Here is a 15,133-nt window from a genome sequence, read left to right as displayed (position 1 = left end):
AGTTAATGGAAGCCAAAACAAACACATTCCAAAGGCAGGCCATTTCTGAATGCTTTCCTTACTTTCACCATTGAACTTCCACACTTCTTTCTTTCCTTCATGAAACACTGCTTGGCATTTTTATAGTAAAACACACACACAAAGAAAGAAAGAAAACGTGTCACTCAAATGTTAAAGAGAAACATTTAGCAGAGAGACAAGTTCACGTTCTGAATCAGTGAACAGATAAACATTTGCAAGTCATACAATTTGAAGCAGATTATAAATTGTTGCTTGGATTTTACAATCTTCAATATGCATTGATTTTAGTAATTTTGAGGATGTCAAAAATGGGGCTCAGTGATATACTCATTATCTGAATAATAATTATAAAATTTCACCATGGTTTATATTGTTTAAATTAATTTTTAAAATACTCACATCAGATATTATTACAAAAAAACCCCTTCACTCAAGTAAGTACAACATATTTAGGGTATTTTTTGATAATATGCACTGACTGCATTTGTAACTATAAAGCAAGCTGATTCCACTGTAATTACTGCTTCTCCCAGAGAAACAGCTCCTCAGCCTGGCACACGAGAACAATCTCAACAGCACAATTCATGACTATTAAAAATGCAACATAAAGAATGATTTATTCTCTCAATACAATGCCATATATTCCCGTAGTAAAATGAAAAAAGGAATCCATCTACGTTTAAAGAGGAACAGAAACCATCTGATGTAGATATGAAATTCATGTAGTTCTCATGATTAGCAAGGGAAATAAGAGATATATTAGAAGAATTCAATGGATGTGATCACAGAAAAATGTGATCACAGAAAAATAGTACACTTACTATACTATGACTAGTAAAACAATGTCAAAGACTAAGCATTAGAAATGCATTTATGAATAAAGACAGAAGGTTACTGAATGCCAAGAATGGCAAAATTGGGGTTTTTATGTTAATGATTATCAGACATGACTAATCAATTACCAAATCTCTGTAGCAGATCCTGGATTTCTTTTTAACACATACCACAGAGAGCCAATACCAATCCCTGAAGGATGGCATTAACCCCGAGGCCTATTTATTACTCCTGCTCTCAGTGACATTGTTCAAGATGCTCAACTGTGAAATCTTGCCAGCTAGCAAATACACATCACTACTACTAGTCAAGCAAAGAATGGCTTTCAAAACCATGCAAAAATGTGAAACATATTACAAAGGAAAATGAAAAAATTATAATATATAACATTATTATTTAGACAGAGGAACAAAATCAAATGCCATTGCCATCTGTAGTCCAGAATGGTTTTGATTCTGATCATTAACAGCTCATCCTCTTTCAGGGTAAGTCATCACTGCAAAAAGTATGAAATTAAAGCAATGGTTCCCCCCAATGCAGCACACCAAAAATTAAAGAGCATTATAGGGCTGAGAGATTATAAGTTTATTGCCTGCTTGAATAACATGGTTAATTCAAGGCTACCCTGGAAAACAGTCAGACCCTGTCTCAAAATAAAAACTAAAAAGAGGGCTTGGGATTTAACTCGGTGGTAGAGCACACGGGAGGCCTAAGGGTTAATGCCCAGGACCTGTGGTGGGAGAAGGAGAGCACAGTATATTACAGATAACTCACAAATTACTAAAGTAATTCAACGATGTGCATTACTTAAGACTTACAGCCACCCATGCCTAACAGAAAAAGCCCTAAGAGCAGGTACTATAGAGATTTTGATGAAATGTGCGATACATAAAATATCTTAAAATCTCAGAAAAAATCATAAATTTTCTCAAAATATAAGAGCAAGACTTTTTATGTTTTTAGACTTATAGTTGGTTTAGCTGTAGCTTGTCTAAACAGAAATGTTCATTAAGGTTTACAAATTTCTACAGTACGACTTGGTACATATTTATACAAAGTTAGGCAGAAGTACAGTGGTATGGCTTAGTCATAGTCATCTTAATTTCTAGGAAAATAGTATCCATCCTGACATTTCTAAAAAGTAAATGCAATTGTTGAACAATATTAAAACAGTACTGCAGAGGTGAACTGGCTGTAATTCTGTATTTTACAACCTCCCCACAATTCGGAATCAATACTCTCAACACGGTATCACGTCAAATGCCGAGTAATGAGAAACCTCAGTCAAAAGCGCAGAGCAATAATGAAACCAGCAGGTAAGGGCTACGGCACCTAGGCGTGACAATGAACCCTCCTCTAGGATACGCAGTGTAACACACTGCTTCCAGCAAACAAAATCTGCACCAGCTTTCCACACCATTCCTCATGCCCACTTAGCCACATCTGAGATATGGCACAAATTCTTCAACAGATCTCAAAATGCACTACATTCCACATTCAACGTCACCCTCAGCTACGAACAATTAAAACCAGAACCTAGGGGCAGGAGAGGTGGCTCAGGGGCTACGAGCTCTTACTGTTTTTGTAGAGTTCCCAGCACACATGATGGCTCACAACATTGGTAATGCAGTCCCAGGGGACTGGACACCCTCTCCATTCACAGAAAATAAAAAAGAAATCTTAAAGAAATACAATAAAACCATCATCTGTGGCGCAGGATGACCAGGCCACTATGCAAAAACCAGAGAGAAGTTTTCTGACATCTCTTTTGAAATAACAATTATAAATCTTTTACCCTTGGCCAACTTCACAGTTAAGAATTATTGCAATAGCTGGGTGTGGTGGCACACCCCTTAATCCAGCACTCGGGAGGCAGAAGCTGGTGGATCTCTGTGACTTGGAGCTTAACCTGGTCTACAAAGTGAGTTCCAGGACACCCAGGGTTACAGAGAGACCGTGTCTCAAACAAACAAATAGGAACAGGAAAACAACAACAAGAAAGAGAGAATTATTCTCATAGTATGATTTTAAAAAATGACAGCAACCCATGAAGCCATTTTCTGACTTCAGTGCAGGCCATGTCAGGCTATTCACGATTACAATAAAGCAAATTCTAATCACAAGGTTAAACCAGTTTCTAATTCGGTACTTACCTCTAGTAAGGGATGAATCAAGTGTTTCTGGAAAACTATCAAAGAATGCTTTCACACAAAACATAAAAACCAATATACAAGCTTTAAGGAATCTACTGTAGTATTACAGAAAATATGTTAGTTTCCTAGTGTTGTAGCAATAAAGTGAAAATGTCTAACAACTTCTTACCTGTGTATACAGTTCTTGCTCTCGAGATACAACATGCCAGCTGCAACATCCAAGGAAAACCTGACTAGCTGCTTGAGCTTTAGTTCATCCTTCCTCTTCCTCAGAAAGGACAGGAAATCACCTCCTAGAGGAATTGATGAAGAGAAACGAGATGAATCCTGACAGGAGTCATATGTCACATTTCTAGCCTGTTAGGATGCCTGACCCAATGAGCAGCCTTTGCCCCAGTTTCTTACGCTGAGGACAAAAGAAACATGGAAACAGCACATCCTGGGAAGCAGGCGCCATCACTTTTCTAGACACGTCAAGTATGTTGAGTGTCTCAGCCATGAACTGCCAAACACTTAAACACAGTCAAAGACAAACTTGTCCCTTTGCTTGTGTGCGTACTGATTTATTTTATTGACATTTTCTAAGAAACTTTATTTTCTCTAATAACAAAACACAACTTAAACAAAAAAGTCAAATGATATTAATTTGTAAATTTAGTGACCGACTAAAAATTAAAACTATTTAAACTAAACCATGTTGTGGAATATTCCTTTACACTGTGTGAATATATGTCGCTGTGACTGGTTTAATAAAGAAGCTGACTAACCAATAGCTGGACAAGACAAGGTCAGGCAGGAAAGCCAAACTGAGAATGACAGGAGGAAGAAGAACAGAGAGGAGTCTCAAGCAGATGCAAAGAGAAGCAAGATGGGCATGCTGTAATGAAAACAGGTATCAAGCCACATGGCAAAGCACAGATAAGAAATATGGATTAATTTAAATGTAAGAGTTAGCAAGTAACAAGCCCGAGCTATCGGCCAAGCATTTATAATTAACATTAAGCCTCTGAGAGGTTACTTGGGAGTGACTTGAGGGACAGAAACTTCCGCCAACAAATGGCATTCCAACGTGGGGCCGGAATTTCCACATAAGACCTGACAAAGATTAAAAAAGGACTCTAAACACACAAAAACGGAGTCAAACTCAGCTTCTTGCTAATGCCTTTTCTTGGAAAGACTCTGTTTGCTAGCAGCAAGCAGAGGCGCAGCTCCTGTAAGAGAGGGCTTCCTGTCTCGGTGCTAGCGGTGAAATCATGCAGCTCTTTTCAGAGGCCCTGCTACCGAACACTTAAATGGGGTTTATGACTCAGTGACAACACAGACCCCAAAACTCTCCAGAGTTGGGACAGTAAACGTGACTCTCGCAGGTACCTCTGTCATGAAGCCTGGCTCTCAGAGAACCAACTGGGGCAGAGCTAGTCCCCAAAACAGAGGTCCTAGCCATGCCTCTTACAGTTTAAAGGCTCATACAGTCAGAAAAAGATTACAGATATGCAGTAAAGACAGAATCAGACAACAAAAACAAAACAAAACAACAAAAAACACCTCTGAATGGGTTACAGTGTGTTTGAAAATATACATAGGCTTGGGAGAAAAAAGAGAAAGAGTTCATTCTTAGATTTAAAAAAGTAGCTTTAAAATAATAAAGTCCTTAAAAAAGGAATAGAGAAAAAAATAATAAGCCATGTAATGATGAAAATACAGAGTCTGAATTCTGTATGTTACTGTGCTGTCTTTAGATTTTCTGACTGCTGATGAAGGAATAACAGCTGCTAAGACACACTGGATTAGACCAATCTATATATTTAAAAAATATGTTGACTTCAAAATGGAACTCAAAAGATATGTTACTTTGGGGAAGAGGTAATGCTTTTATTTCCACAGAAAATGGACAGAAACTTCCGCCAACACCATGTCTTTAAAGATAGGCAGATACACACACACCCACACATATGCACACATGCACATACACACACAGCAGGCTATGATTCTGATACAATTTTTTTATTCACCTACTATGCATGTTTGCATATCAAGCAGATCCCACTGATGTCTTTCTGGCTGTTGGCCCAGCCTCCAACAGCTGAGTCATCTCTGAGCTTTTTAACCACCACAGTCCAAGACAAACATACTATGATCCACACAGTAATTTAAAACTTACAATTAGTCTTAGTTTATGAATTAAAAAAAAAGTTAAAGTGATTTTCAGAATATATTTCTCTTATCTCAATAAATCTCAAATCTTAGAAATATGTTAGTTTATAAGCAAATTTTTATTTTAAATATTTAGTCGATATTTAGATTTGATAAAACTTAGAACTAAAAAATAGACGCATATGTTTAAGTTATCCCAAATATTCCCTTATTCATTTATTTATTTGTTTGTTTGTTTATATTTTATGTGTAAGTGCTCTACATGTATGCCTGCATGCCAGAAGAGGGCATTAGATCCTATTGTAGATGGTTGTGAGCCACCATGTGGTTGCTGGGAATTGAACTCGGGACCTCCCAGAAGAGCAGCCAGTGCTCTTAACTGCTGAACCATCTCTCTAGCCCCTATCCGAAAAATTCTTAAAAAGTTCCTGACAACTAAGTAAAGCATAAAAATGTAAACTTAAATCAATTAAAATTAAATGAAAGTTCAGTATTTAGAAGCACTGACTACATTTCAAGAGCTATATACGGGTAGGGTTAAGCGGAGCACTTAGAGCAGCCTCATTTACATCATGCACGCACTGTACTGCTTGGGAGCTTTTCTAGACATGCTGGGCCTCACACAACACTAAGTCAGAGCGGCAGCAACTGCATCTGCTGAAGCAGAGCCAGGCTAGTTCTCTTTCCTCTCTGCCTTCCGCTCCACCTAACAAGCCCTTTCCCTGCAGATAAACCTGGTGCCTTGCACACGCCAGGCAAACTCTCAGTCTCCATTCATTCTCAGAGACTGTTAGCATCTGTGGTTGTCTTTCTTTTCTTTTTTTTGAGGATCATTTATAGTTTATGGCATTAAAGAGAAAGAAAAATATGTTTGAACACACAACCTTAAAAACGACCATTCACTTTCTATCAGGCCTCTGTATTAAACTACAAATCGTCAAGAAGGATTACCCGCTAGTTGCCATTCCCTGCACCCCTTTCACACTCTGCTAAAGACTCAGGTATTTAAACAGAAAAACTCTAGAAGAGACGAGTTAATGGTTTTTTCCTTTGGTGAGAACAACTGGAAAATAAACACCCACCTAAATCTACTTAAATTTCCCCTTTTCTCACCTTAGTCACAAATTAAGTGTTATATATGTTTTGTGGGCCATTTAGAAAATCAATAGGCTTTTACCTTTTTAAAAACAAACTTAAAAGGCAGGTCATTCACCTTTTCTGTTCATTTTAAAGATTTACTTGTATTAAGTATATATACATAATATATACTATCAAGTAAGATGCAGGTTTGGTGAGGCCATGAGTTTGGGATCAGCAGTGGAGAGGAATCCCATATTGTCACTCTGTTAGGGTTAAGGATAGGCTTAGGGCAGGAGCTCGGCACGATCTAGAGAGAACCTATTATTTCAAACTGAGCTGTTCTGGAGGCCTGGGAACTGGGAACCACCACAAGACAGGAGTCTTAATTTTATCTGAGCAGTGTCAGAGCAAGAGACACTTCTTGGAGGAACCTGAGGAGCGTGGGAGGAGCAGACATTAGCATTACAGCTGAAAAGTGCAGGCTGCAGGAAGCAAGCTCTACTCAGGCCATGAAATAAGGGAAGGGACCCCACTGGAGCTGCCAAGAGTGAATCTCATCAACTGAGAATAGGCTTGGGCGAGTGGGTGGACCGACTCTGAAGCCACCTATCTGCCACCTACTGCTGCAGGGTCCCTAAACTCTACTTCACACCCACAGATGCATCCTTTCAGCAGGGCAGTTCATACTGGGGAGATCTTGAAATAACAGACCTCAGTGCTGTGGCTGCTTCTCACACCCTCACCTACCTGGGAGAGACCCTAACCTACAAATGACCTACTGCAAAGATGCAAGCTGGCCACGCTGTTCTAATGGTCTGGTTTCTCCTGAGAGGGTAGTGAAGCTGGCCACGCTGTTCTAATGGTCTGGTTTCTCCTGAGAGGGTAGTGAAGCTGGCCACGCTGTTCTAACGGTCTGCTTTCCCCTGAGAGGGTAGTGAAGCTGGCCACGCTGTTCCAACAGTCTGCTTTCCCCTGAGAGGGTAGTAAAGCTGGCCACGCTGTTCTAACGGTCTGCTTTCCCCTGAGAGGGTAGTGAAGCTGGCCACGCTGTTCCAACAGTCTGCTTTCCCCTGAGAGGGTAGTAAAGCTGGCCACGCTGTTCTAACAGTCTGCTTTCCCCTGAGAGGGTAGTGAAGCTGGCCACGCTGTTCCAACGGTCTGGTTTCTCCAAGCTGGCCACACTGTTCTAATGGTCTGGTTTCTCCTGAGAGGGTAGTGAAGCTGGCCATGCTGTTCCAACGGTCTGGTTTCTCCTGAGAGGGTAGTGCTACAGAACGGGCTCCCAAGAGAAGACTGACCACTAAGGAGATCCTCATTAAAACCCAATAGGAATGTCCAAACAGCAGATACGAGACAGTAAAAAGAACAATAACAACAACAAAAAAGCAAAGCAACATGTCTCCTCTGCTACTGATTCACAAATATGGAAATAGATATAAAGCCAAGTGAAGGTTTTGAAAGTTTACTAATAAAATTCAAAGACCCAAAAGAGGATACAAACAAACAAAAAAATTAATCTAATTCAGTCACGACATGGTGAGGAACACTGCCAACATAGAGAAAAAAGTTAGAAAAAATGGCTAAGAAAATAAGCAATATTAATGAAAAAGGCAGCAACATAAAAGAAAAATTCAAGTAAGAAAATCCAGATTTGGAGAAAAAAAGCATAAAAAGACATGAACTGGGAGGGCAATCTGTAATCAGGATGTATTATATGAGAGAAGAACCGATTTTCAATAAAAACAAAACAAAACAAAAAAACTCAATAAACCAAATAAAAAAACCACAATATTATAAATAGACTTGACTAAGTAGAAGAGATATGAGGAATGGAAGATAATGGCGAATGAATTCTGTACTTAGATATCAGCAACAGGGAGGGAAGACTCAACATTTCACCACCACCCATGAATTCTTGCCACATGATCAACCTAAAACAATCAACTAGCTAATAGAAGGAGCTGAGATAAAAACTAAAGACATAGAGAATCTAGCTAGTGAAATTACAGCAGAAAAATCCCCAAACTTAGAGAAAGAAATGATACCCCATGAACAAACTACTACTTACAGGGCCATTCGGAAAGAACCTTAAATAGACATGACTAGAGGATCCCTCCATATGACAAATTATAGTTAAGATAGCAACACTACAAAGCAAAGAACCAATATCAGAAGCGGTAAGGGGGAAACACCAACTTATTCCCAAAGGTAACTGAGTCAAAATAACATCTCACCAGCACTCTAAAATTCCAGAGGAGCACAGTACAATGCATTTCAAGGCCTGAAAGTAACAGAGAGGGGTGAACAGCACAAAGACTTCTTGCAAAAGTCACATGGAAGCCTACTACTGTAAAAGCTTCCTAATATATACCTATATACATACATAGAGTTAAAATGGGGTTATCATATAACAATAACATCTGTCCTAGATATCAGAAGTTAGTAAATAAAAAGGACATGTCTGTAGGTCATGAATGCAGAAAGGTGACTAGGAGATGGGGGAAAGATCTCAGGGGATGGGAGAGGGAGGGGAAAAGTAACGCAGTAATTGTAACATGAGAGATAGGAATAATTAAGAGGTAGAGATGGGACCAACAAGAGAGAGGTAGGAAGGATGGGGACACGTGGGGAGGGTGATGGATTAAAACTAAGTACAATGATGAGTACGCATGAAAATGCCACAAGGAAACCCATTACTTGGTATGTTCCTAAGGAGAGAAAGAGGGGGGTGGGTCGCAGAGATGGCACCAGCTGCTCTTCCAGAGGGCCTGGGTTCAGTTCCCAGAACCCAAATGAAGCTCACAACTCCAGTTCCAGAGGATCCAACACCCTCACACAGAAATAAACACAGGCAAAACACCAAGGCACAGGGGGAAGGAAGGAGAGGAGAGGAGAGGAGAGGAGAAAGGAAAGGAAAGGAAAGGAAAGGAAAGGAAAGGAAAGGAAAGGAAAGGAAAGGAAAGGAAAGGAAAGGAAAGGAAAGGAAAGGAAAGGAAAGGAAAGGAAAGGAAAGGAAAGGAAAGGAAAGGAAAAAGGAAAAAGGAAAAAGGAAAAAGGAAAAAGGAAAAAGGAAAGGAAAAAGGAAAGGAAAAAGGAAAGGAAAAAGGAAAGGAAAAAGGAAAGGAAAGGAAAGGAAAGGAAAGGAAAGGAAAGGAAAGGAAAGGAAAGGAAAGGAAAGGAAAGGAAAGGAAAAAGGAAAGGAAAGGAAAGGAAAGGGAAAGGGAAAGGAAAGGGAAAGGAAAAAGGAAAGGAAAGGAAAAAGGAAAGGAAAAAGGAAAGGAAAGGAAAGGAAAGGAAAGGAAAGGGCACACAGGAAGAAAAAAGAACCTTGAATTAGGAAGTAAACTCCCATGGAGCAGAACATGGTATTGATGTTAGGATAACCAGACAGTAATTCAGCCTTGGGCCAATAAAGTACTTCTTACACACTACTTACTTCTACTAGCAAGGAACTAGAAACTTTTACAGTTTTTAGCTTTTACTGTGAGCTTAGTACAGTAGGTAGAGTTGCTTCCTCTCAACCTAATTTATTATCATTTTCATTGAGTATCAAGTTCCAAAAACCCTTAGACTTTGTGATGCATATATACAATATTCATACATATATCATGTGGCATACAGTATGTGACGTGTGTGTACATGTATCTCTCCTTTATATCTGAATGCACATGGCACAGAGTAGCATACTTAATTGTTGCAGTAAACATCTGGTGCTCGAAGTGGGCAAAAGAAGGTAAGTAACTTCCGTTTTACACTTCTGTCACAGGAAGCCTTGTGACTGCATTGCATATTAAAGCAAGATAGGATGATCTTCCTGAATTATACAGTGATAATGAATTTAGAAGAATATTTAATGAGTTTTCATTAGCAACTGTTGTTTTACTCTGGAGGTATCATGGCATGATGAAATGTATGGATACTTAAATCACACTGTCAAGGCTTCATTAACCAATACAGCCTTGAGCACTCCTATGATCTCGCTAAACGTCAAAAAAGAGGCAGCTAATACCATCTATTAATGAAAATGAACCTACAGCACCAAGCATGTCTATTAATGAAAATGAACCTACAGCACCAAGCATGTCCTCGGATGCAGAACACACTTATTGTGGCTTAACATTATTTTCATAAAGGAGCACGGAGCCACAGCAGCCACTGTTGGTTATGCATCACCTGCTTTCCCCATTCACTGACACTTCCTTTCGTGGACTGTGCCATCCTGTTTTTCTGTTTTGATGGAGCTCTGAGAAACTTACCATATTTAACCTAAACTCAGATCATATCAACAAGAATAACTTATTAGCCCGGCATAGTGGCATACATCTTTAATCTCAGCAGAGGCAAGGGGATCTCTGAGTTCAAGGCCAGTCTGGTCTACAAAGAGAGTGTCAGGATAGCCAGGGCTATACAGACAAACCCTGTCTCCAACTTCCCTCTGCAAATAATAACTTATTAATTTATAATTGGAGAGAAAGGATTATCAAGGTAATACCACTAATGACTTGTCAGTGAATCACAGAGTGATCTTAAATGTTTTTTTTTTTTTTTTTTTTCAGGACAGAGTTTCTCTGAGTAGCTTTGTGCCTTTCCTGGAACTCAATCTACAGCCCGGGCTGGCCTTGAACTCACAGCAATCTGCCTGCCTCTGCCTCTACTGGGATTAAAGGCATGCGCCACCACTGCCCAGCAGAGATCTTAATTTTTATCTGTACGTAACTTCAATGGCACTCAAGGCAAACGTTAAATGACAGAGGTATTTTGGAAACTCTATTTAAGTAATTGTTTAGAATTCCTACTTATGTGTGCGTGCGTGCGTGCGTGCGTGCATGTGTGTGCAGGTCAGAGGTTGACATGCAGTACTTTCCTCTACTGCTTCCCACCTGACTTTTGGAGAGAGTCTCTCCCTGACCCTGGAGTTTGCTGGTTCAGCTAGACTGCCTCTGACGTGAGTTCCAGGCATCTGCCTGTCTCCATGTCCCCAGTGCCGGGATTACGGCATGCACAACCATGTCTAGCTTTTTATATGGGTATTAGGGATCTGTACTCAGATCCTCACGTGTGCCCAGGAAGTATTTCATCCACTCCCACCTCCTAGAACTTGCTTTTAACATTTTTTTTTTCTTTAACCATCAATGATTGAGAATCACGGATTTTATAAAAAAAAAAAAAAAAAAAAAAGGAAAAGCTACATAAGCATAAACTGTGAAGCTAACTCAAACCTGACTTCATGGATCATAGAATGAATACATGTTACAAGTGGACCATGAGGAGGGCACTAGTGAACACACTGAAGGACATGAAGGTGGTGGTTTGATGGAAAATGGCCCCCAAAGGGAGTGGCACTATTAGGAGGTGTGGCCTTGTTGGAGTAGGTGTGGTCTTGTTGGAGGAAGTGTGTCACCATGGAGGTTGGCCTTGAGGTCTCATATATGCTCAAGCCACGCCCAGTACCTCAGACCACTTTTCTGTTGCCTGCAAGACGTAGGACTCTCAGCTACTTCTCCGGCACCATGTCTACCTGCACAATGCTATGTCCCACCATGATGATAATGGACTGACCCTCTGAACTGCAAGCGAGCCACCCCAATTAAATGTTTTCCCTTTTTGAGAGTTGTTGTGGTCATGGTGTCTCTTCACAGCAATAGAAACCTAACTAAGACAGTGTGGTTCAGCAGGATGGTACCTGTGAGCACACTGAAGGATATGCTCAGAAGAGGCGGCTTGCACTGAGAGAGGCTTAGCTGGAAGTGCGTGCTGGCTGTGAAGTGAGCTGATCACAGGTTATGCTATGAACGATCCATAGAAGTGGATTAAAATGCTGCATCTGCAAAGGCTCAGTATAGAAAGAGGTCTGTTTGTGGGAAAGGAAGATTAAAAACTGAACAACCAAAAGACGAGTTCATGGATCTAGCAGATTTCCTGGTTGCACATTCTTCTGTTAAAAGGATTTACTGAACAGCTTGTTACAGACGACCGAAGTCAGCTCTGAAATGCAGATCTGAGTCTGTGGCTTTCCCAGTTGGAGGCAGTCTTTTTAGAGGAAGTTCCTAAAGGGCTAAGTTGTACTAGGACTGCAGAAGAGCAGGACCCTTTACATCCTCTCATTTGCAGATTAGCTGGGAACACACTCTGATGGTACTTAGGAGGCCAAGGCTGTGAAATAACAGACTAGCACATTTCCCAGTACTTTCCAGCTACTGAATCAAGGGGCAACTACAGTTTTGACAGGCATGACATGTTGTTTGAATCTTAGATGGTCTTATAATAATAATAATAAAAAAAAAAAACCAGAGCCAGATATCAGGGTGAAAGCTGAAAGATCAGAGAAGCAGAGCAAACCACAGCCAACCTCACCTTGCCAACTCCTCAGCCGGTCCTGTTTCCACGAATCCTCAGACTGAAAGCCTCTGAGTCCTCACCCTAACGGGTCTCAGCTGAACTATTTTAGTTCCTGTTTCCTCAGGCCTTATATACCTTTCTCTGCCCTGCAGTTACTTCCTGGGATTAAAGGCCTGTGTGCTTCCCAGTACTGGGATTAAAGGTATGTGCTACCACTGCCTGGCTGCTTCCAGTGTGGCCTTGAACTCACAGAGATCTAGATGGATCTCTGCATCCTGAGTGATAGGATTAAGGGTGTGTGCCACCACTGTCTGGCCTCTATGTCTAATCTAGTGGCTGGCTCTGTCCTCTGACCCTCAGACAAGCTTTATTAGGGTATACAATATATTTCCACAATGACATAAACAGCCAGGAGAGATACCTTAGTCAACTGTCACAAGCCCACAGAACAGTAGGTCTTTGGGGGCCTCTGGAGGTGATGCCCTGCAGCCTACACATGCTTCTGATGAAGCATTGAATTTACTTGCCTTATATCTTCAGGTAGTGATTTGATCATGGTATTGAAATTCTAAAAAAAAAAGTCTGGGGCCAAACCCAGTATTTTGACTGTTTTTGTTAGTAAAGGTTTCTAGAAGCCTGTCCCCTTTGTCCCTTTATGTACTGTGTGTGGATGGAGGCTTCTCTGATCCGTGGCAGAGCTTCAACACAGACTGTGTGGTTATGATGCCTCAAAACTGATTAGCTGGCTCTTTATGGAAGACCTTGGCCACATGTGTTCTAAAGTTATCTACTTTCTACCTATATGTCACTTTTCTTTTGCACCAATATGCTACAATTAAAAACCACTGGCTGGGCAGTGGTGGTGCATGCCTTTAATCCTAACACTTGGGAGGCAAAGGCAGGCCGATCTCTTTTAGTTCAGGGCCAGCCTGGTCTACAAAGTGAGTTCCAGGACAGCCAGTATTGTTACACAGAGACAACCTGTCTTGAAAAAAAAAAATCACTTACTGACTTGTGTCTACATGCATGAGCACACTCATGCTATCATGAGCACTATTAAAAATCACTTACTTGTGCATATGTGCATGGGCACACTCATACTACTCCGTGCACTATAAAACTCACTTACTGACTTGTGCATATGCATATGGGCACATTCATACTACCATTTCCACTACCAAGATCACTTACTGACTGGTGCATGTGTGCACGGGCACACTCATGCTACCATGTGCACTTGGAAGTCAGAGGACAACTTGCAGGAGTAGGTTCTCTCCTGCCACCATGAGGTCCTTAGAGATCAAATCAGGCCATCAGAATTGGCAGCAGACGTCTTTACCAGATGTTTATCTCTCTGTTCTGAAAAAGCTCTTATTTATTTATTTATTTTTTGGTTTTTCGAGACAGGGTTTCTCTGTGTAGCTTTGCGCCTTTCCTGGAACTCACTTGGTAGCCCAGGCTGGCCTCGAACTCACAGAGATCCGCCTGGCTCTGCCTCCCGAGTGCTGGGATTAAAAAAGGCGTGCGCCACCACCGCCCGGCTTGCTTTTATTTTTTTCAATCTCAAAAAGAAGCAGAGAAAGAGACTGACTGGTATTGTAAGTCCCAGTGAGCATACACTAAGCCCACACACTGCCCTGCCTCTCTGTGTCACACGAGTCTCTCCTTACTTTGATGCTAAACTTCTCGCTTTGGGGTCCTATGGCTTCCTATCTTCCTGCAAGTCTTCTTTTGATAATAAAAAGGAAAAACAGTACAAAGTTAAATTTCCATTAATTTTTAAAGAGATATGGGATGCAAAGATAGCCAAAATTACATTTAAAAGTATTAAGGGAAAAATTAATAAGATATTAAATTAGGAAAGCTAATGATATTTTCAGGGTATCGTCACTGAACTTGTTACTAGCTGGGTATTTTAGGAGCATTAAAGTTCTCAACTGAGTGACATCAGTGGCCACTTTACAAAATATGTCACATAACTGTAATTTTGAAACAATTAGGAAAATAGTTAAGATTTTTCCTCTATGCAATTTCACTAGTCACAATTTACATAGTCAGAGATATATTCAATTATCAAACTGATTTATTATAAAAACATAAACAGTCTGCTAAAATATTATATTAATATACCTGCAAAGAATAAATACTTTTCAGCCAAGAGCTGGTAATATCTGTTTTAAATAAAATTCTAAACATAGATGTCTTTTCTTAGTTTTTACTGTTTTGTTTTTACTGGGGTAAAATTCACATAATGAATTTACTCTTTTAATTTTTTAGCATACAGTTCAATATCATAAGCCCCTTTTGTGTTCAATTCTACATTTATTTGCTGATAGCCCTGTTCCCCACTTCAAGGCAAGCCTGGTAACTCATCCGACATTCCCTAGCCTTTCTGGGACACTAATGACTTGCAACATCACCCTCCGATAAGTAGATCACACCTCCTTCCCATGATTGGCTTATTTCACTTGCTGTGATGCCCTCAAGCTTACCCCTGTTGTGGATCTTCTTTGCCAGGCTCAGTAATACCCCAATCGGATGCATATGCCACA

At 40.4% G+C, this 15,133-nt stretch overlaps 1 protein-coding gene across 5 annotated transcripts in view; it reads right to left on the bottom strand.

Annotated features, from left to right (window-relative positions):
* Positions 1 to 15,133, bottom strand: part of Fer (FER tyrosine kinase) — a 324,556-nt gene that overhangs the window by 69,573 nt on the left and 239,850 nt on the right. For all 5 annotated transcript variants that reach the window (XM_059277953.1, XM_059277954.1, XM_059277957.1 and 2 more), the window contains one exon: positions 3,178 to 3,301. In XM_059277953.1, coding sequence (XP_059133936.1) covers positions 3,178 to 3,301 — 124 coding nt within the window. The remainder of the gene's footprint in view (positions 1 to 3,177; positions 3,302 to 15,133) is intronic.

The sequence above is a fragment of the Peromyscus eremicus genome, chromosome 13 (genome assembly GCF_949786415.1).
Source record: "Peromyscus eremicus chromosome 13, PerEre_H2_v1, whole genome shotgun sequence".
Classification (NCBI taxonomy): domain Eukaryota; kingdom Metazoa; phylum Chordata; class Mammalia; order Rodentia; family Cricetidae; genus Peromyscus; species Peromyscus eremicus.
Note: the sequence above shows the minus strand (reverse complement) of the source record. Positions and strands in the feature narration are given on the sequence as shown.